At 35.9% G+C, this 25,592-nt stretch overlaps 1 protein-coding gene across 1 annotated transcript in view; it reads right to left on the bottom strand.

The window, feature by feature from the left end:
* The window catches only part of LNPK (lunapark, ER junction formation factor), an 82,395-nt gene extending 60,153 nt beyond the window's left edge, over positions 1 to 22,242 (bottom strand). Inside the window, exons 1-5 of the mRNA XM_057746147.1 lie at positions 22,115 to 22,242; positions 16,075 to 16,163; positions 14,079 to 14,120; positions 13,103 to 13,290; positions 184 to 242 (exon numbers count right to left, since the gene is read on the bottom strand). Coding sequence (XP_057602130.1) covers positions 184 to 242; positions 13,103 to 13,290; positions 14,079 to 14,120; positions 16,075 to 16,101 — 316 coding nt within the window. The 5' untranslated portion in view covers positions 16,102 to 16,163; positions 22,115 to 22,242. The remainder of the gene's footprint in view (positions 1 to 183; positions 243 to 13,102; positions 13,291 to 14,078; positions 14,121 to 16,074; positions 16,164 to 22,114) is intronic.
* Positions 22,243 to 25,592: the final 3,350 nt, after the last annotated feature.

Below are 25,592 nucleotides of genomic sequence, written 5' to 3'. Positions count from 1 at the left end.
TGAAAAACAGAACCAATATGATCATTCATAACCTTTCTTATGCTTTACAGTAAACAACTCTTCAATATTTACCATGTTGTCATTTCAATATACCATTTCACAAACCGTCATTCAATTACAAACCAATGCACCATAAGATAGGTTTTTTAAATGTATTTATAAAAACTTTGAAATTAAACTTACTATTTCTTTCTGTTCTCTTGGAAAAGAAGAAAATAAGCACTGTTCTTATGCTCCAGATGCTATAGAAGAAGAAAAAATCAGAAACAAAAACCATAATTAGGATACATGAATTAGAAGTCACATAAAATGAAAACAAATGCACATTTCCAATTAGAGTTAGCGACATTGCTTCCCTCTGTATTGTGAAAACTGAAAAGCACTCCTTTCTTTCAGAAGCCACCAGAAATCTACCTGTGCTTTCAAAGAAGTTCTCAATCTAAAATCCATATACCTCCTAAAGGTCACAAAATTGCCTGTGTGTGCATAAGTGCATTTCTCTGGAGAGACCGTTGCCCTCATCATTCTCAAAGGGGTCTATGAATCCTCCAAAAGATGGACAAACTACAAAACTCCTTCTTTCTAGGTAGGCATCAACCCTAAAACTTTATCTAGTCCCATACATTAGGGAAAAACACATTTTACAAATCCAGAACAGTATACAAATGTAAGTTGCTACTCCTTCCCTGTTATTTAATATTACAGAGATCTTCTCTACTAAATAGGATAAGCTATCTGGAGAAAAAAATAAAATCTTACCATTAAATAAATTATTGATAAGTAAATTTTGCTAAATATCTCCTTTCAAAGATTTTATGAAGGTAATTCTTTAGGCCTTGCATTAGTAAGACATCAAATGATATTAAAAGAATTAAAAGAAAATCAAAGAATGATCCTAATCATAAATCTGTCCAGGTCATCTCTTAAATTCAATGTAAATAAAACAAAATTCCTTTCTCCATAGGACATAAGTATATGCAGAATAAGTATACAAACATTATGCATCATTTTATACAAGAAATACACTGTATCTAAATGTAAATTCAGAGAATAGGTATGAAAATTAGTTCCTCACTCTGAAATGTATCATTGCTATTCTTAGGAATCAGCCTGGAAGGTCATCACCAGTGAACCCTGTATCCTGGTATTTATAACTCTGTGTAGTTCTCTCTCACCAGTGTTGGTCTGTGTGACCAACAGCACATGGCAGAAGTGAAAGTATGTCACTTCAAGATTAGATTATAAAAATATGCAGTTTTCATCGTAGGCCTCTTCTTCCACTTGCTTTCTTTCTCTTGGATTGCTCCCTCTGAGACAAGTCAGCTGCTATGACATGGGGACATTCGGGGAACTCTACAGAAAAGCCCATTTGCTGAGGAACAGAGGTCTCTGGCAAACAGCCAGCGAGGAGCTGAGACCTGACAACAACCACATGTGTGAGCTTAAAAGAAGTAAATTCTCCAGCCTTAGTTAAGCCTTGAGATGACTGTAGCCCCAGCTAATAGCTTAACTGCAATTTATATAGGAAAAAAGACCCTGGGCCAGAGCCATCCAGCTAAGCTGCTCCCACATGCTGTCCCTTAAGAACGGTGAGAGAGAGTAAACATTTGTTGTTTTAACCTAAGTTCTGCGTCAATTCAGTACATAGCAATAGATAACTTGTATATGTTTTTATATTGTGATGATTTATTTTTATGATATGAAAACACCAAAGTAACAAGTGCCAGATTCCTACATGGTACTTGGACAACTATCTAAGCACTAAAAAAAGACACTAAACATTGTTCTTATCAAGGGAAGGGAGATGAGAAAAGCAGTTAAACATACAGCTCACAACCCTCAAGGATCCTACAATAGTAGAAAAGTCCCATAATATTTCCCCATTGCAAACCCACTGAAACAGTGGCAAGCTGAGAGAGATGATTTAGGAAAAAAAGTATAGGGAAAGAAAACTGAGAACACAAGAGAAGGACTGCAGAGACAATGACTAAAATTCTGAAGGAAATTAGTAAATTTTCTTAAATGGTAGTTTTTTTAAATAATTTTATATATATACACATATATATGTATATAACATTTTCAAAGTGTAAGAACTACAAGAATGGAAAAATACTCCCTTACCGCATAATAAAACTCACTAATCCCCCTTTGTGGACAACAAATTCCTCTTTTGGTTTTTATCAGAACTACTGGTGGAGAAAATGAGCTACCAAATAATTTCTAAGTGTCAAGTCTTCAAGATTTGAAAAGGCAGACTATAACAGAGTTAGTTATTCTTTAAGGCTAAATTAAATGAAATCCTTTTAAATAGATAATTCTTTAAAATAAAATTTAGGAAAAGAATTAAAGTACTTAAGGAATATGTGTTCTAGTTATCCCAACAAAGATGCTGGGATAATAATTAAATATCGTTTATGAACATGTTTTGTGAGGATATTAAAGATATTGACTCCTACTTTGAGAACAGTGGCATAATCTCCATTTCCCCCTTCCCTTCTTAGAAATCATCCAAAGAGCAAGGAGATGAAAACAAAAACACAAATTCCTTTTGTGATAAAATTAAGATAAGCTAAAACTCAACCCTCAAAATATGTGAAACCATTCCCCAAAATAATGGAGATCATGCAGGGGCTCAAAAGAGTAAAAACAGAGAAGGAAAACTGCTTATCTCAAAGTGTAAAGCCTAAAATTCATGTTTATTACAGTGGGAATAAGACACACATGCTACAGGCAGAAATTTCTCAGTTTGGTTCCAACAATGAAACAGAAAAGGCTGGGCTTAAAGAAAAATCACTCAGAAATGCCCTATTTACAAAGAATATTCTGTTTCTATGGCAGCAGGGCAGAAAAGTTTTGTATTATGAAAAATTTCATACACAGTTGCCTAACCCTATTGGCTGGAGAAGGATGAAAGCTGAACAAACTAACACGCTAAATCCTGGATCATAAGGAAAATTCTAGATAGCCTGAAATGTAGGAAGACTTGCCTCTATACTCTCACATAAACCTCTTACAAATAACTGGGCCAAAGTAAACATACCACATAGCTAGAGATTTTCTTTTTAAGATATAAAAAACAAAAGCAAAATAGAAAATTATGTTTCAAAACTTAGACCAACATCTTTCATCTCAATGAATGTAAATGAGCTAAACTCACCAAAGCAAAAGAAAAAGACTTGCAGAGTGGATCATAAAATAAAAACCAACCCTATAATGTAAACTGACACCTAAAACTAAGTGTTTTTGAAGGATGAGAATAAAACAATGGGCAAAAAATATAGTAGACAAATACACACAAAATAAGGGTTGTGATCTTAATATGCCACAAGATTGAATTCAAGACTCCCCCGCCACCACCACCACCAAAAAAAAGCTTTAAACTAGAAAAAGAAAGTCATGTTATAGCATTAAAAAGGATGCAGTTTCTTTCCAACGAAAAGAGCTGGAGCAACTGGGCATCCAACCACAGGTAAAGAAAAAGAGAGAGAGGGAGAGGAAGAAAGAGGGATGGAGGGAGGAAGGGGGAGAGGAAGGAAGGAAGGGGAAGGAGAGAAAGAATGAATCTCAATGTGAACCTCACATCTTATGTAAAAAGTGGCTCAAAATAGATTATGAACTTAAATGTAAAATGTTAGAAGGCAAAAAGCATAGTAAAAAAACAAAGAAAAAAATCTTCAGGACCTATAGCTACAGAGGGATTCCTGACAACAAAAGCACAATCCATAAAAGAAAAATTTTAAATAACAAGTTTAGCTCTGTGAAAAACCTTTCATAAGGACAAAAAAACAATCTATAGACTGGGAAAAAATATCTGCAAGCCATACATCCAACAAAGAACTTGTATCTACAATATATAAAGAACTCTCCAAACTCAACAGTAGGGGCTTCCTAGGTGGCGCAGTGGTTAAGAATCCGCCTGCCAATACAGAGGTCACCGGTTCGATCCCAGCTCCAGGAAGATCCCACATGCCGCGGAGCAACTAAGCCCGTGTGCCCAAAAAAAAAAAAAAAAAAAAGTACAAACTCAACAGTAAAAAGACTAATAATCTAATTAGAAAATTAGACAGCAGACATAAATAGACATTTCACTGAAGAAAAGATACAGATAGAAAATAAACACATGAAAAGATATTCACCATCACAGCCATCAGAGAAATGCAAATTAAAACCACAATGAGCTATCAATACACACCTATCAGAATGATCAAATCAGAAAACAGTGACAATACCAAATTCTGGCAAGGAGGCAGAGAAACTAAATCGGTCAAACATAACTAGTGGAAATGTACCTCTACTCTGAAGAAAGGTTAGCAGTTTCTTATAAAAATAAACATGTACTTACACGGGTCTCAGAAATTACACTCTTGGGCATATACCCCAGAGAAATGAAAACTTACATTCAGACAAAAACCTATACACAAATATTCATGGCAGCCTCATTTGTTAGAGCCAAAAACTGGAAACCATCCAAATGTCCTTCAACAGGTATATGGCTAAACAAACTGCAATACATTAATGCCATGAAATACTACTCAGCAATAAAAAGGAATTATTGTTACACTTAACATCTTGGATGGATCTCAAGAATATGCTGAGTTTAAAAAGCCAATTTCAAAAGGTTATATACTATGTGATCCCATTTTATAACATTTTTGAAATAAAACTGTAGAGATGGAAAACAGATTGGGGTGGCAGGGGTTAGGAATGGGGCAGGTGGAAGAGAGTTGGTATGACTACAAAGGGGTGGCAAAAAGGAACTCTGTGAACAATTCTGGATCTAAATTGTGGGGTAGTTACATGAAGCTACATATATCATAAAACTGCACAGAAATATAAAACACATACATATGTAAAACTAGTAAAATCTGAATATGAATTGAACCAATGTCGATCTCCTATTGTGGTACTTAACTATAGGCATGCAAGATGTTACCAATGGGGAAGGCTAGGTGAAAGGTACACAGGATCTGGCTGTATATCTGTTTTTGCCAATTTCCTGTGAATCTATAATTATTTCAAAATAAAAAGTATTTTTTAAAGGATGTGCTTACAATGAAGATATAACAGGAATATCTACTCATCAAATAGAAAAGCATCAACATTCATAACACAAAACTAAAGGAAATATAGGGAGAAACAGAAATATACCGTTATTAGGATATAGAAGTCCTATATAACATGGTAAGGTACTTTTCATTGATAATATCAAACTCTGAAAATACATACACATATATATGTATACATCTCTTCAAGTGTTCATGAAACACAGTAACTGACCAAATAGCACACCACCAAAAAATCTCAATGAAATCAAAGAAGTGGAAATATTATTAAACAACTTTCTCTGAAAGCAATACAATAAAACTAGAAATAGTAACTAACCAAAAAAACGAAAACACAAAAAACACATATTGCCAACTGGAAATAACTCTTAGATTATTAAAAAAAACTAACTTAAAAAAATGTAATGATGTCTTAAAAATAAAAGTAAATAACGTATCACTACTTAACAAGACCTGTGGGATAAAACTAAAGCAGTAAGAAAATACCATGGCCTCAAATATATGTGCAGTGTATTAAGAAATAAGGATGAAAATAAATATATTAAAGCATCCATTTTGAGTTTCAAGAATAAAATAAGTCTAAGGAAAAAAAGAATAAAAAGAAGTCATTGTTTAAGCTGCTTCTTTGGGAGAAATAGCTAATAAAAACAATAAAAAAAGACTTACAAATATACAAAATAAGAAACAATAAGAAACAACCATAACTACAAAGAAAATTTTAAAAATCAGTAAGAGACGATTACAACTATTACAACACGATGCAAATATATTTTAAAACTGTATAATGGCTAACAAAACTAACCTTGGAAGAGACAGAAAGCCTAAAAAATTAGCTACTATTGAATTTTAAAAGTTGAGCTACCCTCTATAAAAAACCACCAAGCCCAAAAGATTTCAAATGAAATACTACTAAACGTGTAAAGGGTAGATAATGCTAGTGCTATTTAAACTGTTCCAGAGCATTAAAAAAGAATGAAAAGCTTTCTGATGTTTTTATAAAATGACTACAACTAAGAAAGTAGAAATTTTCCTAGAATTCAAGATTTCAATTTTTGAATTCAGTATTTAATATAACCTATCATTATCAAGAGATGTTAGATGAAAAATCACATTGCTATCTCAACAGATGAAACAGCATTTAACAAAATTCAACAATCTTACTTGATTTAAAAAAAAAACTAAATAAAATATAAATAGCTAGAAAATTCCTTAACATAAAATATGTCTCAATCCAAAAGTCAGGATAATGCCCAATGGGGAAACATTATAAGTGTTCCCAAGGAACAAGTCAAGGATGTCGACTATTTTCTCTGTAATTTAACACTGTCCTGAAGTATTAGCCAATACAATTAGCAAAGAGGAAAAATATCTGAAAGGAGTCAAAAAATCTGAAAAGAAGTGGTAAAATTCTTTATACCTTCTATTTACAAATAATATGATTGCATACTTGGAAACAAAGAATCAACTAAAAAATTTATTAGAAACAAAAAGACAATTATCATAGTTGAATACAAAATCAGTATAGAAAATCAATAAGCTCAAATTATAGAATCATTCTAAGACATACTAAAAACCCTTAACTCCCATTTATGGAATCTTTCCTGTTGTTCTTTTCTGAATGAAACTGATGCTATTTGAAACGTAAGTACAGCATGAATTTCTGTTAAATATTACCCAGTGAGTTGCATTATAAAATTATAAAAGGTGTTCTAACAGGAATAATTGGAGCCTCAATAAAACAGAATCACACTTTAGATTCAGTAAACATTTTAAATCCTTAATATTAAGGATTTTTACTGCACTAAAGTTAAAAATGCTAAAAGGTAAAACGTAGCAGAATATCTAAAACTCAATCAATATAATCAAACCTTCCTTACTTTTACTAAAGGATTAACATTCCATAAACCTCTGACAATTTTTCACCAATCTTCATATACAAAGGAACTGTTACCTATTTCATCCTTTCTGCCAAATTTAAGTGCTTTCTTTCCAACAATTACACAAGCCCTATCCAATTTTTTGAAATGTTTTTAAGATGAGACTTAGCAATATATAAAGCTAAAAATGAAAAGATACAGGTCTCAATATTTATAACTTATGTTGACTATTTTGTCAGTTTAACTAAAGGCTTTAGCAAGAACTACCTTCACATTTAGGCAAATAACAATGATTTATTTTGGTAAAAGGAACAAGCACATTTTATTTTATTTTATTTTATTTTATTTTATTTTATTTTATTATGGGGGGGAGGGGAGGAGAGAGAACTCAACACCACTTACCCCCAGTGATTTGAAATGCTATCTTTATTATATATAAAAACCACACATAATAAAAATTCCTTTGGGATTTACTTCTGGATTCTTGTGTCTCTTTGGTCTGTGTCTCTATTTAGACACTGTACCAAACTTTTAATTAATGAAGTTTTATAATGCATCTGATGCCTGGTAGACCCCTGCTTCTCATTCTGCTCCTTTTGTAGATTTTTCAACACTACTCTTATGTGCTTATTTTTCCACTAAAAATTATGGGATAAGTGTGCCAAGATTTTTAAAGTATTATTAGTATTTTTATTGTGATCACACATTTTTAGATTAATTTAGGGAGAATCAATCTCATTACAATACTGTCTTCCCATCCAAGAATAGGATTTATCTCTTAATAATGTCTCAGTACATACTTTTTTAAGTACAAAATTATATCAAGTGAATATCTATATTTTAATATCTAGCAATATTATAAAAGGGATGCTTGCAAAATGATCTTGCCTACAAAAACTAAGAGCAAATATTCTCGTTGAGTAAATATCAAGAGATGTTCAGATACCTTCTCCTTTAAGAGCCAACTACAGTTGATGGGAGATACTTTGTATTATTATTAGAATGCCATGAAACAAACTTTTAACTTTCCTCAAAAAGTTACAAATTACATCTGTTAGCTGTCTACCTGGATTGAGGAAATATATATCACAGCTGGTTGGGAGAAGAGGAAATGAGAAGGAGGCACTCCCTGACAGACCAGTGGTTAAGACTCTGCCTTCCAATGCAGGCCGCCTGTGTTCCTCCTACATGGAACTAAGATCCCACATGCCACGTGGTATGGCAAAACAATAAATAAATTGTATAAGATCAAAGCTCTATCCTCAGATGGCTTTCAATTCAAGTAGAAAAGCAAGAAAACATATGAAACAGGACAAAACCACCTTCCTCAGTTCCTTTGCTTAAATTTTTCCCTTCATACTCTCGTTTTAAGAGGAAAACACACACACATGGGGAAAGAAAATATGGCTAAATCCTCTGGGAAGGTCAACACTTTATGCTGATTGGTCTCTGAAATGACCTTATAGAGAATGGAATTTCTAGAAAGTTATTATTTGTAAGAATAAGGTATCCAGGAGTAAAGGTTTGTAAGATTGTCTGTAGAGTTAGTTAAGAGTAGAGACAAAGTTTATGGTTATTCACTCTTAGAAAATGAGTCAATTCCCAAGGTTACGCATATCTGCCAGCATAATGCAGAAACACAAAAATTTAACTGTAACCCAAACCTTTCCTCACTATGAAGCATAGTCTTAATAATTCCACTGAAATCAGTCCACCATAATTTCAGTGTCAGTAATAGTTGAAAAGATCAGGGATATACAAATATATCATCAAATCTGAAAAGCAGAAAAAGAACAGATTGGAATCTCACCAAGTTCCTCGATATTACATCCTAAAAGGAAGACAAATAAAATCTCAAAGCTTCTTAGGTAGAGCATTGATATTCTACCACAAAAGATAATTTGGGAATACTTAGGATTAGGCAATACATGCCCAGTCCTGAATCCAAGACCGCTCTGTCAGTAAAACTTGCCCTTTGGGAAACCTGGAATGCAGAGACAGCAGTCACTGTTTGCGGCTGTTAGGCAGATTTCCAAGCCTTATAATCAGTGTGGACAGTGATGAGTAAAGTCATACATTTCACTGCTCCTTCTGCCTCCATCTCTCTAAGCAAACCCTGGTCCAGACCTCAGAACTTAGTTTCCAAAGGAAAAAAGTCCAGGGACAAGCTTGGGCAATAGCTCACATTACACACAAAAGAAAATGCCCGTGGTAAGTCTTCTTTCTATTTACCACATCATCCACTCTCTCGTTGCTGTATTTTATTTCATGCTTTTTTGATTGTCATCAATCAGAAGGACAATTCTATTCTTTGTTGGATAACTGGTCTATGCTTCCAAAAGTGAAGAGTTCTCTGAAATAGAAGCTGCAGCAGTTGAGAACCAGGTCACAGATGTGAATAAGACAAAGTGAAAAATGGCTCTGAAGCTTAACAAGCCAAGAAATACTAGATGCAGGTGATGCAGAACAGGCAGAAGGACACAGTAAGGATAACAAAGCTCCATACTCAAAAGAGTAGAAGATCAAACTGAAGAAATAAACATTTTTAAAGAAACAAAAGTCTTTCTTACTTATAAAAAAATTAGTATATAATTTATTTGCAAAAAAAAAAAAGTCTTCTGAGTCACAACAGCCAATCACAATCTGTGCACAGACATTAGAATTAGCATAGTAGAGTTCCCTGTCAGGCATTCTTTTACAACTAGATAAAAAATCTTTTATAATCAGAAAATCAATTTTTATATGGAAATGGATGTCAAATGGGGGTTTTTTTAAAAGTATTTAAAGACACTCAAGCAACTAAACATCTTGCACTTATTCCCTTTCTAAATTTTTCTCCCTTCTTTTCATAAAAAAAAAAAAGATAGAAGGGAAACAAGGGAAAGGGGCTCAGCATTATGAAATCTGTGACTATACCTGGGATAAGAAGCATTCCAAAAGCTTTCAAGAGAAGAAAAAGGTTTTAAATGGCAGAGACAATTATTTTGTAACATGCATGCACTCGATTTTTGGCTCTTTTACCACATACAAGTTAAAATTGTATCAGTTCCAGGAGTTCCTAAAGACTAAAGTGTTTACCATAGTAGTCCCAAAGAAAAAGATCCTACCTCACCAATGTGAAACCAAAAAACCTAACAATCACCCTGATTCCTCTTTTTCCCTTACCTTCCATTTCCTTCCATCAAGCTGTCTCATTTTTACTTCTAAAATATTTCCAAATGATCTGTTCACCTCTACTGCCACTGGGTAGTCCAATCCATCTTCATTTTTTTATTAAACTTCTATAAGAGCCTCCTAGCTGATCTCCCGGTTCCCACTCTTCTCCATTTACTCCATCTCCATAAGTCATGATCTTCTTAATTTAGATCTCATCATGTCATTCTTCTACTAAAACCTTTACATGCTTTCCATTTCACCCAAAAGGAAATTCAGACTCCTCTCTGTGACCCTCCATGACCTAGATTGTGCAAGCTAACTTTGTATCACTTTTCCTCTCCATCACACACTCCAGATATAGCTATGTTTTTGACTCTCAAGTAAGTCACGTTCTCTCCTACCTCACAGTCTTTGCATTTTCTGTTCTTTCTTCTTGGAAAGATTTTCTTGGAATTTTTTTTTTTTTAATTTAAAGAACACATTGATGTAAAAAATTCGAACAATATCAAAAAAGCATGTGGAAAGAAATGACTACTTAAAATTCCAACACCTGAGAAAATTACTATTATTATTTTGAGGATAATCCTTTCCTAAATCTCTCTATGGATATATGTGCTATTACACACTGTATAAATAAATAATCTTCCATATATTCCAACTCTTTCCATACTGGTTCTTTCTCATACTTTAGTTCTCAACTCAAATACCCCTCCCCAAAAGAGGCCTTCCAAGACCATCCTAAAGTAGCCTATTCTTCTCTATTACATCATCTGTTTATTTTCTTCACTGCACTTATCTCTCTCTAAATTAACCATGCTTATTTACTTGTCTCTCATTTTTGTCTGTCAGAGATCCAGTCACTACTTTCTCAATCACAGGGGCTAGCCCAAAACCCAACACACTGCAGGTGCCCAATATTTACTGAATGAACAGCTAATGGCTTTGACTAATATTTAAAAGCTGCCAAATCCTAAATTTATATCTCCCATTCAAATTTCTCTCCTGAGCTTCACAGTCATACCTAACCATCCCACTTGGCAGCTCTATCTGGATAGAACACAGGTATTTTGGCCTCAGTGGGTCAACTACCTGCTCCTCTTTATGTTGTTCCCTATTTAAATGAATGACACTACCATCAACCAAACTTCCCAAGCCATGAACTTGACTTTTATCCTGGATACAATCCTTGCCCCTCACCCCACACCCAACCAATCACCAAGAGCCCTTCCATGTTACCTCAATTCTAGCTCTTAAATCTCTTCAACCCATCCACCTCATTCAGCTCATCTGCTTCTCTTCAACACTGCTACCACCACTCAAATGCAAATCACCATCAATCATTTCTCTCCCACACAACTACAATGACCTTCTAACTTGCTGTTCAGATCCATTCTTACTCCCCTCTAATTTACTCTCCATGCTGTAGCCTCAGAGGTATTTTCAAGACAACAATATGATCATGTCATACTCCTTAAAATTCTTCAGTGGCTTCCCACTATTCTTAGGTTAAAACCTAAAATCCTTATCATGACTATAAAGCCCACAAGAAATATCCTTCCTCTAACTATCCAAACTTTTCTCCATAATCCAGTCTTTGGCCTTCTTTCAACTCTCTAAACCTGCCGTGCTCTATCCTCCCTCAGGGTCTTGAAACATGCCGTTCCATCTTTCTAAAACACTACCTACCATGTCACACCACCCTTGCTACACATACTCATCCTTCAGGTCTCAGACTCAAACATCACTTCCTCAGGAAGGCTGTGGTAGGCAGAATTCTGAAGATATCAAATCGCCCCCCTCTCTCCCCAAGATTTCCAACCTCTGGTTTATGCAATCAAACAGTAATCTAGGTACTGCTAAGAAGGGACTTTGCAGATATAATTAAGTAATAGTCAGTAGATTTTAAGATAGGGAGATTAACCTGGATTAGCCTGGTGGATCTAATATAATCAGTTAAGCCCTTAAATGCAGAGGTTTCTCCCAGCCAAGGACAAAATAGGAAATCAGAGAGATGCAACAGAAGTCAGCCAACACCCTGTTTGAGCCTGGAAGCCATTTCCAGCCCCCCACCCCAGTGCTGCCCCCGCCGGCCCCCCGCAGAGACTCTAGGCCAGCTGATAACTATGATTTATGCCTACAAGACCCTAAGCAAAAAACCCAAACTACCTGGATTTCTGACCTGCACATCTGGGATATAATAAACACGCATTACTTTAAGTCACTAAATTTGTGGCAACGGTAGCAAAGAATACAAAGGCCCTTCCCTGACCCCCACCTCCACTCCAGCCCATTGGTAGGGACATTGTGAAATGCATCCTGAGCATCTGACACTTCTCTCTCATAATATTCATCATACTTATTACCTAGTTTAATGTATGCAGTCTAAGATCTACAGTCAAAGGTTTTCTATTTTTGTGTACCATACACCATTATAATTCAACATCCACACAATTGGTATCTATAAATGTTTGTTGATTGAACGAACAAATTTTTCAGTCAACTTTCTCTCAAAATTCTGTCTTGACACACCTCCTGTAAAGTGCTATATTACAAAATATTTCTATAATAAGGGTCAATTGCTTTATAGCAGTTACTAAAAAGAGGGGAAGGGTGGGGTGAATGGAATACATTCAGAATCATTTGGACAGTTGTTCTTTCTGTTTTACAAGTCCTCCCTCACTTGCCACTACCCACAATCTGAAATGCCTACTCCATGCCTAATACTCCTAGGGAGCATGACCATCTATTAGAGAATCACAAAAGATTACCATATAGAGCCATTATTACTAACGTCACTTGGTCATATTCCTCAAGTATGTTGGATTATAAGTAAAGGTCTAAAACAATTGTTCTACTTTTTAAAGAAATAGTTTTCAAACTGCAAAAAAATGCAAATCTATTCAATCTGCAAACATTACCATTTCATAATAAAAAGATATAAAGAAATTGTATTAAAACTATCTAGTCAGAAAGAGGAAAAGTCAACAAAAAGAACATTTTACTTACATGAGTGGGAAAGCAAAAAATGGGAGTGTCATGGCAAGTCTTGCTGTAAATTCATCAGGAAGATACCAGAAGTATACAATTAAACATGTAAACAGATAGAGAATTGAAGAGTAGAGAATTAATCTTCCAACCCATAATTTTTGTAATCTCTGATTTTTTTCCCTAAATTCTTCCAATGCTTGAATTTCCTGTGAAGAGAAAGTTATTCTATATTATTAAATCTTAAATTCATAAAGAAATTAAAATGTTAAAAAAACTTTAACATGATAGAGAGGTAAGAGAGAGAGAACTCTTGAAATTCAATGACATATAATACCTTAATATTTTAAACAGAACATAATATGAAAAAGAAAATGTTAAATGAAGTTAAAAACATATGAAAAATGTCTATGCTTTGACAAATCTTTTTTAAATTCAAAATTCAGATATTTAAAAATAATATTTGATAAACTATCAAATTAGCAAAAATTAGAAGTACAAAAACTGGCATCAATAAACAGTCTTTGTTAAATCAAATGAGTAATGATTCTCCGTGTATAAGGCCTAAAAGAAAAATCAGACTATAAAACGAATTAATAAAAATTGAAACAGTGACCAATACTAGATTCTTTCAATCTATTCATCACTTTTAATAGTTTCAAGGAATAACCATTTTTTATGTTAGAAACTATAAAAAGCTGTGAAGTTTGCAAACTGATACAAATAGTTGCCGACTGTTTTATATCTACTTTACCCTATCTGTAACACTGATATACATCATGCTGTAGCTCTAATTTCATTCTAACAGTCACTATTACTTGACACAGACTTCTTAGGTCACTGATAGACTTTGGACTTTAACATTAAAGTTCTCAGGCTTACTCTATATCATCTCTAAATTCCCATACCAGATCTAGTCTCCAAAGTCATATATAGTAAAGCAATATTTATGTAACACCTAAAATGAATTAAAACAACCCAGAGCCAAAGAACATACCTTATCTATATTTTCCAGAACCTCTACAGTTGAAGGTTTTGTCTGTTATAGAAACAGAAATAAGAGACAGCATTAAAACTTGTATTGCCAACCTGGAAACACTTTGACTTACATAATCATAAGAGAACATTTTAATCCAAAATTAAGTTTTTTCAATGTTATCAAGCGATATGTATTCCTCTTTATTTACATATGAGATTTAGATTTATATAAAAATTAAAACTACAAACAAAATTACACAAGAGTAAAGAAATATGTTCCTGCTTAACTTATTTTTAGTCCTAACAGTACTTTCAACTCTGATAGCTCCATTTTTACCATCCTTAACCCCAATAAAACATACTTTTATTGAGAAAAAATTTGTTTAAATTTTCCTCCAAGAAAAATTTTCTTAGCTATGATTATTCAAAAAGAATTCCATTAAGTTATTATCAATTATTAATTCCACAATAATTCTATTAAATTATTATAATTATACACTCTATTAAAAACTCAAGACTAAAGATGGTCTGTCTACTATTGCTAAAAGTTCACTTAGGACTCTGGAGGCCAAAAGTCAATGACAGGACCTCCCTGGTGGTGCAGTGGTTAAGAATCCACCTGCCAATGCAGGGGACATGGGTTCAAGCCCTGGTCCTGGAAGATCCCACATGCTGCGGAGCAGCTAAGCCTGTGTACCACAGCTACTGAGCCTGCGCTCTAGAGCTGGTGAGACACAAACTGGGCCCATGTGCCACAACTACTGAAGCCCACGCACCTAGAGCCCATGCTCCACAACAAGAGAAGCCACCACAATGAAGTGTAGCCCCCACTTGCTGCAACTAAGGAAAGCCCACATGCAGCAACAAAGACCCAACACAGCCAAAAATAAATTTAAGTAATTAATTAATTTAAAAAAAATCAATGGCTACCTTCATTCTGAATTCCTAAAGTACTTTTCTGAAGATCAGATTTTTAGAGGGCATCTAAGAATACTTCATTATAGCAGAGTTTGTTTGTCAAAGATATTTTTTATATCACCTAGAATAAAAACCAGCCAAAATGGCTCATACAACACTTGAAAAAAATAATTACCAATTATATACTCAACCATCTAAGAGGGTAATCATTATCAATTCATTGTAGCACCCACAGGAGCTGTTAATATTAGGTTGAACCATATGAAATTGCTGTTTATGTAGTCAAAACTGTTGAAGACTGGCAATTTCATATGGTTCAACCTAACAAGAAAGAAAAGTAAGAATAGATAAATTTGATTCTCAGGCAGAATTGTAATAAGGTTTTAAAGCAGGGTGGAGGGTGTCAATACATGCCAATCCAAAATAAAGCAGTTCCAGCAATAGTCCAAAAACTAAACTGTGTACCAAGTATCGCTAGACTCATTACGGTAAAAAGGAGTCAAAAAATCAACTAATTTGTCCTAGGCTACATTACCTCCTCTTACATTAAAGAAGAGCATTTACCAATATGTTTTATATTTTATACCTCTAAATTTGAGATACTTCCTCTAAAGACTTAGCCAATAAAATCAAACTGTATTTTTAATTTTAACCTATTAATTCCTAAAAGCATATCTAGTGTGACTTTAGTAAATATTTGTGACAAGCTTTAGACAAAAAGATATAGCCTATAAAAACATAAATATAGTATAGAATACTTAATTTCAATTATCTTTCAAGTAAGATTGAAATTTAGGCAGTATGAAAACAAGAAAAGATAACCATTTGTACTCGAATGTATAAACAGAGAAATAAAAATAATTCACATCAAAGTGAAATAATTCTCTTAAACAGAGACATCAGACACCTATATAGCAAGTAGAACCATTAAAGTCCAAATGAAAAAATAGTTCATAAGAGAAGAAGGAAAAAAAATTAGAGTTAGGGATATTATTAAATTACTACTCAAGTCTATACCACAAAGGAGACCTTTACAAATATTTTATGTGACATTTTTATATTAGACTAAGAACTGGCTGTAAAGAAAAGTAACTTACCCTCCATCGAGAAAATAATCCACCCATTTTTTATTTGTAGAAACTGTGCACAATGATAAATATCATCAGTTGTCCAAAGGAATTCACAGCTAGAAATAAAGCAATTATTTTTAAAATTTAAGTTAAACACACAGCATATTCACTATAAACTTTAGATGTTGCAATACTATCCAAAAATACTATAAAATGTTAATTTCTTTGTACTACACTTATGTGGAATTTTAATTGAGACAGTCTTAAAGACAGTCCACATTTTTAAAAAATCCTTTCTTCCAAGCCAAAACACATTTAAAAATGAAAATAAAGCTGGAAAGGCTTTTAAAGTAGCAAGGTATTTTAAAAGTGTATATTCATACCACTTTGCAATTTTCTTTTCCTTAAAGTAGGTCCCCTATATTGTTCTCATAAGAAAAGTTCTGCTGTACTGCTTTCATTCTATATGCTTAGATACAGCCGTTTCTATCATTTGGCTGTCTCCCAACAAAACCAGTTATTTGGAATTAGGGGTGCTCTACAATGTTTAGAATAACATCAACTTACAATATAGAAAGCCAATTGGATTTTCAGTAAGAAAATAGGGGTTATACAGATGAATGGATAAAGAAGATGTGGCACATATATACAATGGAATATTATGCAGCCATAAAAAGGAATGAAATTGAGTTATCTGTAGTGAGGTGGATGGACCTGGAGTCTGTCATACAGAGTGAAGTAAGCCAGAAAGAGAAAAACAAATACAGTATGCTAACTCATATATCTGGAATCTAAAAAAATGGCACTGATGAACCCAGTGACAGGGCAAGAATAAAGATACAGTTGTAGAGAACCGACTTGAGGACATGGGGTGGGGGGGCGAAGGGGAAGCTGGGACAAAGCAAGATAGTAGTACTGACATATATATACTACCAAATGTGAAACAGATAGCTAGTAGGAAACTGCTGTATAAAACAGGGAGATCAACTTGATGATGGGCAATGACTTAGAGGGATGGGATAGGGAGGGTGGGAGGGAGTCGCAGGAGGGAGGGGATATGGGGATATATGTATAAATACAGATGATTCACTTTGTTGTAGAGCAAAAACTGGTGCAACAATGTAAAACAATTATATTCCAATAAAGAGCTTTAAAAAAAAATAAGGGTTATAAAGCTAACTGTAACAGTGAGCATATCATTTAATGTTTCTGAGCCATAATTTTCTCTTCTGTACATTAAAGTTAATAATACTACCACTTTTCACAGGATAGCCTTCATTATTACCATTTATAGACAAGAAAATTAAGTGGAAAGAAGTTTCGTGATTCACGCGATAGCTCAGAAAAAACATTACCCAAAGCCACTCTACACTTCTGGTCTGTTCACTATCATTCCACACCCAAGTAATCATTTCTGAAATTGTTTCTAATTGTTCCCTTAAGTTAGTTAAACTGTCATGTCAGCTAGTTGTATCTCATATCCCCTACTTTCAGTTGTTTTTCTATAACTCTGAAATGTATTAAATATTACCATATGTATAAAATGCATCACCAATATTATATCCTAAATCAATTTACCAGCCAATAATTATATAATTTTTAGTTCTTTTAAACTGAAATAGTGAAAGTATATTTTCAAACACATATTTTTACCAGGTTACAGTTACATACTACCAATGTGTAAACTGCTTCATTTCCACCCAAAAAAAAGTTAGGCCATAATTCTTACATTTTTTTAAACCCATAAATGTAATCGCAAAATAAGGCCGGTACCAAATACATACATTCACTCCGCAACACTATTTTTTGGTACACGAGGCATGCCTATCTTGGACTTTCTTGGTTAGAGAAGTAACAAAAAAGCCTAATTATGAAACAAAGTGATTTTTATGGACAGAAATTCCTATAATCTGTCCTGAAATTTCTGAAGTATATAAATGTAATCAATGTTATAAACCACATTTAAGTTGCAATCTAAATATTATTAATCCTTCAACAGTAACTCAGTATTCAAATTTCTAAAATGCAGTTGTAGGAAATCCAGGGACTTTAATGAATAAAATATAAATTTCTGATTTAAGACATTAAATAGATCTTAAAACCTTAAGATGCTAAAAATTACCAAGAAAGGTTGACTGGGGAGAGAAGATTCAGATGAACCACTTAACTTGTGTATTTTCAAAGCATATATTATCCCATGTATGTATGGTGTGTAGCCCAGTGTTTTGTACACAACTGTCCTACACATTTTGGTCTGAAAGAGTGATGTGCCTCCAAGTTAAGTTCATAGCTATCACCAATAGGAATTTTTAGTATTTGAAAGTAATGACAACAATAATATAATTTAAACACTTGGTTAGCACTTAATCTTTTAGCAGGCCCTAAAACAAATGCTTTTCATGAATTTTATCATTTAGATACTACTATCACTCTATTTTACAAAGGAGGAAACTGAGACTATGGAACTGAAGTAATTTGCTAAGTTCCCAAAGACAGTAAGTAGCAGAGCCAGACAAAGTATTTTAGTTTTGATTTTTTAAAAAGCAACAAGTTAGCCATAAGGGATTAAGAGGTACAAACTACTATGTATAAAACAAATAAGTTACAAGGATGTGTTGCACAGCACAGGGAACATAGCCAATGTTTTACAACTATAAATGGAGTATAATCTTTAAAAATTGCAAATCACTATGTTATACTCCTGGAACTTATATGATATTATAAATCAACTATAAATAAAAAAACGCCAAAAAAAGCAACAAGTTACTTCCAATAACTCAAAAATCAGAAATAAAATCTTTCTGTAGATTAGATAGGAATATTTATATATAAAATATATAAAAGCACCTCAGACATTCTCAAATGCTGGTAAACAGAGCTACTGAAGTGGAAAGTTATAAGCAGGAGAGATAGGGTTAGTACAGTGTATCAAGTAGCCCAATTCCTTCATTTGATTAAATCTGAGTGTTTAAATCTGCATGGAAGAGAAGCTAAATGTGCCAAAATCATGTAGCTCCAGCTAGGGGCAGAACTGGTACTAGAAGTCTGCAAGTACTGCCTCCACTTATTTATTGCATATCACTTTTAAAATACGTGTAATATGAAATATATGCATAATATTACAATTAATACCAACTTTGACATTAATTATTTGCTTAGAGAATTGTTTTGGTGTTAATGAAACAAACTACGTCTTACCCTTTACGATCCCTGAAGCAGATGATTCTGCTTCTAAATTTGTCCTCTAGAACACCACTCTGGTAACAGTCATTAAATGCCACACTCATTGTTTCAGGTTCATAATCAAAGAGCCAATCAACCCTCATTGTTCCAGCAATTTTTCTATCAAATTCTGGTATTTGTTAGGGAAGCCTGATTTACGATAATGCACATGTATAAGTAGTACTTCCAACAGATACGAAAGCATAACAAATTTAATCAACTATTTCTCTACAGCTTTAATTTCATACTTCTATTTTCAAACACTTTTTCCCTCTTTGCCACCCAAAGATCTTAACTCCAATTGCTGTGGCCCATTACTATGAAACCTTGGGCAATTAAATTACTTAACCTCTCAGTTACTCACTACCTTCATCTGCAAAACAGCAATAGTTAAGAACCCTCTCAAATGCTGAAAAGCTTAAATGACATAATGCATTCTAAAGTATTTACAACAGTGCCTGACACATACTAATTCCTAGATACAAACTGTTGTTTTTACTGTTGTCATTGTTGCCGTTTCCTAGTCCATCTCCGCTTCCTTTCAACACATCGAAAATACATGGGAATCAAATAACTAGCATTTCTTTCTGAAGCATAAATCAATTTGCTTGCCCTTGACTGGACAGATGGTTCAATCTCAAGTGGCCTGTTCCAAGAACTCTTCCATGAACGGGTATGAAGAGTCTCTTTCCACTCTGATATCAGAATAGGACCTGACATGACCTTAAGAGCTGGGTGCATCTGAAGTGTTTTTCAATAAATAATAATGCCCACCATATCATTTGAATGTTTTCTATTAACTGTTATTCACACTCACGCTTAGGTGTCAGAATTTAAAATCTTGGGACATGTTATTCTCAAATTTTCAGCTTACTTCAAGTCATATTGAAATAATGGAATAAAAAAGGTCTGGATTCAAAATATGACTCAACCACATACTAGCTACGTGATCTTGGGTAAACTAAACTCTTTAAGACTCAGTTAAGCATTTGCAAAGCAGTGAAAATATCTACACTTCACAGAATTGTTGCATGAGTTAAATGAAATTATATATCACTTGGTACAGTGTTCAACAAATAAGCGTATAATAAATTATAGACATTATTACTACTATTACCAGAAAACACATGTAGTACAGCAATACTCATATGGAATACATTTCTTTCTAACTTCTTATTAAGAAACTTTCATAATTTTAAAATTGGAAAATAAAATTAGTTTGTATTTTAACTGAAAATGTATTGCTCTCATTTTCTAAAATAAAGCAAAATACTCTGAAGACTCTTCCCTTAAAATAACTTTGTAGGCCTTTAACAGCAAAGGAAGTTTAGTTTTATGTTTATCAAGTTGCAAACTTAAGTAGAAACTATTCAGTCACCATCAACAGTACCTCTATAACACACTGGACTATTCAATTTGAGATTAAAAGTGTTTGTCCCAGAACTCTAACTTTCAAATATCCTAACTGAAAAGACAATTCCAAAATATCCCGAACCACCATGTTTATTGCTCAAAAATAAAATTATTGAAAAGAAGTACACCTCTAAAAGCACCTTCATTATATAATGATTAAGTTCTGGTCTTCACGGTAAGTCAATGTTCATTCTGAACTAAATACTACCAAAAAATGACTATTTGATTGGAAAGATTTCTACAATAAATCATACCTGTTGTAAGCCATATAAGTTCTTCCTTTTCTTATATTCTTTCGAGTTAATAATATGTAAACACTAAGGTTTTTAACAGCATTGGGCTGATCTCAGTAGATGACAGAGAAACTTGAAAATTCTCATTTTAAATGCATCGCTCGTTTTGAAAAAAATGTGTTCAAAATCAACCTGGTCCTCCTAAAATGAAACTAAGGGGGCTGCTGGGGACATGAGACAAGCATTCCCTGCCACTCTGAACATACATGCCTGAAACCAAGCTTACTCACATCCACACAAACCGCTGTTGCATTTTGTGTGGTGACAAATTTTCTCAATGGTGACACCCAGGCCACCGAGAAAGGAGAAAAACAGTCGACACTAGGCACCAAAAACCAGAAGCCTACAGGGGAAAGCGGAACATGGAAAATTCAGTGAGTCACAAATTTTACTTAGTACAGTGAGGACACCATCAGCAAAACCGAGTGCACCCATCCCAAGTCTCTCTCAATCCCCTTACACAAGTATTCAAGAATTAAGACTACCGATGGAGTTTTAGATTTGTTGTTCTCCTTCTGCCAGGCCTACGACACCCACGCAACCTCGCCCTTCCCTCCACCCCACCGTCGCTCACATGAGGACCACGGTGCAAGCGGCCTCTCTAAGCAGCACACAATCCACGCCCACACGCCTGGGCCGAGCAGCATGACACTGACAGTTTTCGGTCCCTCCTGATCTCTCCAACTCGCCGCGCCTTGGCACAACTCAGCAAAAGACGACACGGGTAGAACCCACTCGGAGCGCTGGCTTCTGACCCTTCGCTCGAACAAGGAGGTGGGCCAAGCACCCGATGCTCAGCTCAACCCGGTCCCCTTCCCCCGCCCCGCCCCGCCCCGAATCTCCGAGAAAAGCCGGGGGAACCAACTCCCCTTGGGGGACAGAAAGGAGTCTCCAGCACGCCGGAGCCACCCCTGCCACTGCGCTGGGAAACCAAGGGGATCAGGCGGCGAGACAGGGACGGCGGGCAGCCGGGCAGGCGCTCGACGAACCGCCGCCGCCGCCGCCGTCGAGCTCGCAGGCCACTCGGCATCGGGCGGAGGCGCCCGGGGGAGGCGAGCGGGAGCGTACTTCCTCGGGAGAAGCTCAGCGCCCTCCCCTCTGCCGAACCCTCCCACCGGCCCTCATTCTGAGCCTTCTACCTTCAAGTGGAAGCGAGCAAAGCCCCGCGCTGGGGTCCACCTCCGCCCGCTTCGCCCGCCACCGCGCAGCCGGCCTCCTGAGCAGGCAGCAGCCGCCACGGACACAGCGACGGGCCCGGCCAACTCCTTCCCATCAAACCCCGCGCTGCCGCTGCCGGCCAATCGGCGCCGCGGCCGGCGCGCGCCGCTCCCCCGTCACGTGACCGTGAGCCGCGCGGGCAGTTGGGGGGGAGAGGCTGGCGCTTGGACCGCTGTCCCCGAGGCTACGGCGGCTAAATAGGGTGCTCGTTGTCGCATCTCACGGGTGGACCGTCATTTATTATGACTCTTACCGATACATTTACTTCTTACCCCTCCTCTGCCTCCTTCTTTTCTTTTAGGGCCTCTTCTGCCAAGTCTCATTGGCTATAGAAAATCCCGAAACTGGTCCCGATGGCCCTAGACCGCCGCGAGAGAGAAGAGTGGGCTTGACGGTGGAGACGGGTGCCCCTGGAAAGGAGTCCGCCCTGAAGAGTGCCCGATCAGCTGTCATCCAGCTGGCAGCAGAGCAAGTTAATACTACACCGCTTAGAAGAGACGGGTTTCCAAACAAGCCAGTGGAGAAATTCAGCCTAGACTCCAGGAATGCTTGTGGCGTTTATGACTCATGGACATCGAAGAGGGTCATCTGATGACTGGGCGCTTACCTCACTGTTGTGTGGTAAACGTCATGTGCCCAAGGATGTTGATTTCAAACCTGTGGATAACAACATAAGCTGAGTTTTCTATCTTAAAACACTTACCTTAAGAACACTTCCTTCACAGGTCCTGGTACTAGGCCCACAAAGAAACCATCTAGGTTTCATTTGCCTCAGATGTGAAGCATTGGCTGAAGTGTGTTAAATTTCCTAGTCAACTGGGAATGACAAGTGTAAATAACAAATGATACTTGAACCACACAAGCGGACGTTGGAGAAGGTAGAGAAACCTCGGCAAAAGCTTTTGTCACATTTTACCCCTGTGTGCAAACATTTTTCATGGGATTTTTCTATTTCATTTAGTCACAAACATATTTTAAAATAAAAAAAAAAAAAAAAGTGCCCATGGTTTTTAAAGAGTATAATTGTTTTAATATGCTATTTTTAAACCTTGACAACCAAACAGGTAAAGTAAGAAAAGTGAGCATAGTATCTAGTTGGTAAGAATAAATTATTATACTGGAAACTATCAGATAATTCACTGTAGAGTTTCTTAGCTGCTAAAATCTTTAGTTACAGCTTTGTAAACTTGAAAAGAAGGGAAGGAAACCAAAGTTTGTTCTCGTACTCTGGGTCAGACACTTTACAAACCTAAAAGAAAATGAAAAGAAACATTTCACCTATTTTGGTATGGAAATTTAACCATTTCATTTTTCATCCTTTGCTATTTCAACGTTTTGTTTTTAAAAGGCCTATGCAAGACTTAGAGAATGAACTTATGGGGGCGGGGCAGGGAGGAATAGTTGAGGCTTTGGGGATTGACATGTACATACTGCTCTATTTAAAATGGATAACCAACAAAGACCTATTGTAGAGCACAGGGAACTCTGCTCAATATTATGTAACAATCTAAATGAGAAAAGAACTTGAAAAAGAATAGATACATGTATATGTTTAAAAAAAAAAGGCCTGTGCGATTATGCAAATACATATCCTCCCTTCAGGACAATCTCTGTTCCTAAGAGAACAAGGAAGAAGTGTTTTCTACTTGCTAATGATTTGTCCTCTAGTTTTAATTGAGCTGTCAAGATCTACTGTAAAGGGGACAAAAACAGGAGGGGGAAGCAGAAAAGAGCTAACTGGGTACAAGATATTCCAAACACCTAATCCTGAGACAAAATTCCCTAGGTAATTGAGGAGCGATTTGGCCTGGCAAGGAGAGAGAGAGGAATATTAAATCATTAACTGTTTTAATCCTCCCAACAACCTTTTAAGGTAAGTATCAGTTTTCAAATGAAGAAACTGAAAAGTAGAAAAATTATACATATATTGTTGAAGGTAATGCTATAGCACTCTCCTCTATATCAAGTGGCAAGAGTTTGTAAGCACAGTGAGGGAAGACATTAGAAGCAGAGAAATCAGCATAAGCGCTATGTGGCTGTACTACAGGCTACAGCGGTCATTCCAAATATTTACTGAGGACAAGACCCTGTGTTAAGTGCTGAGGATACAGAGATAAATAAAACAGCTGTCCTAAAGCAACTGACGCTAGTGAGAGAAAACTTGAAGAAAACAACAAAAAAATACAGTATAAGGTAAAATAAGTGTCGTGGTGGAGGCAAATGTTCAGAAGATTGGAAAATATTAAGGCAACAACAGCCAGAAAGGATGTGGGAAAGCCAATGAAGGTGGTGCTTTAGTTGAGTCCAAATACTAATCCTAAAAATTGTTCTGCAATAGAGTCTAAGGAAGTGAAATCAAAAGAAGAGAGAAGATGAGCAAGGAAACAAGCTATTCTAGGCAAAGGAATTCAGAAAGGTCTAATTCAACAAATAAATGAGCCACAATTATTTAGATAAATGAAAGTTGCAAGAGATAGGTACTCTGAGAGCTTACATTAGGGTCATTCACTGATCCGGTCAGAAAAGTTAGGTAAGGCATGTTTGAGGAGGTCACCTGGAATAGAGATCTGAAGGATGAGGAACTGAAGAAGGGGAGAAAAGGAAACAGACGGAACATCATATATAAGGCCTTTTGTCAGGAGTGAACAGTACAAGCCTGAGGGACTGAAAGGAGGCCATTGTGGCTAGAGCACAGTTTGCCAGGAGACCAGACTAAGAACTTGATTGGCCATACTGAGAACCTTCCTCTTTTTCTTGAGAGCAAGGTGGGGAAGGGATTTGACCTGATCAGATCTGTGTTTCGAAAAGATCATTCCAGCTGCAGTGTGGGAACGTGAACAGGATCAGCCTTGGACAATTTAGGATCTATGGGTCATGGTTAGTGTTGGTAGTAAGTAGCTCAAGTGGATTGGGATGGGCACAAGGAGATGGAGACAACTGGGGAAAACGGAACAATTTAAGAAGTGAAATAGGAGGTCTTGGGAATGGATTTATTAAGGTGGAGTGGAATGAACCGGGATTGAAAGAGGGGAAGGAGTCAGCAATGACAGGATTTCTGGCAGGTCCAGTGGGTGGAGAGCAATGCTCAGGGAGGTGTGGGGAACACTGAAAGAGAGTCGGATTTGGGGGAAGATGGTGATTTCAATTTGAACATGAGTCTCAGATGTTTTCATGACTTCAAGGAGAGATGTCATGTAAACAGATCTATAGGTCTGCAGCGCTGAGGAGAAGTCTGGGCTGGAGTAAAAGCATTTTATGGTTTGTAATATGTTCTTTTCCACAAGGTACTTATTTTTTCAAAATGCAAATATTATAAATATTGTGGAAAAATGAAATAAAAAGTAGTAGCCTCGAGCTGTTTCCCAAACTTCCTTTCGATTTACCTGGGGCCTTCATTAA

This window comes from Hippopotamus amphibius, chromosome 8 (genome assembly GCF_030028045.1).
Source record: "Hippopotamus amphibius kiboko isolate mHipAmp2 chromosome 8, mHipAmp2.hap2, whole genome shotgun sequence".
NCBI classification, from domain to species: Eukaryota; Metazoa; Chordata; class Mammalia; order Artiodactyla; family Hippopotamidae; genus Hippopotamus; species Hippopotamus amphibius.
The sequence above is the reverse complement of the archived record's forward strand: the minus strand, read 5'-3'. Positions and strand labels throughout refer to the sequence as shown.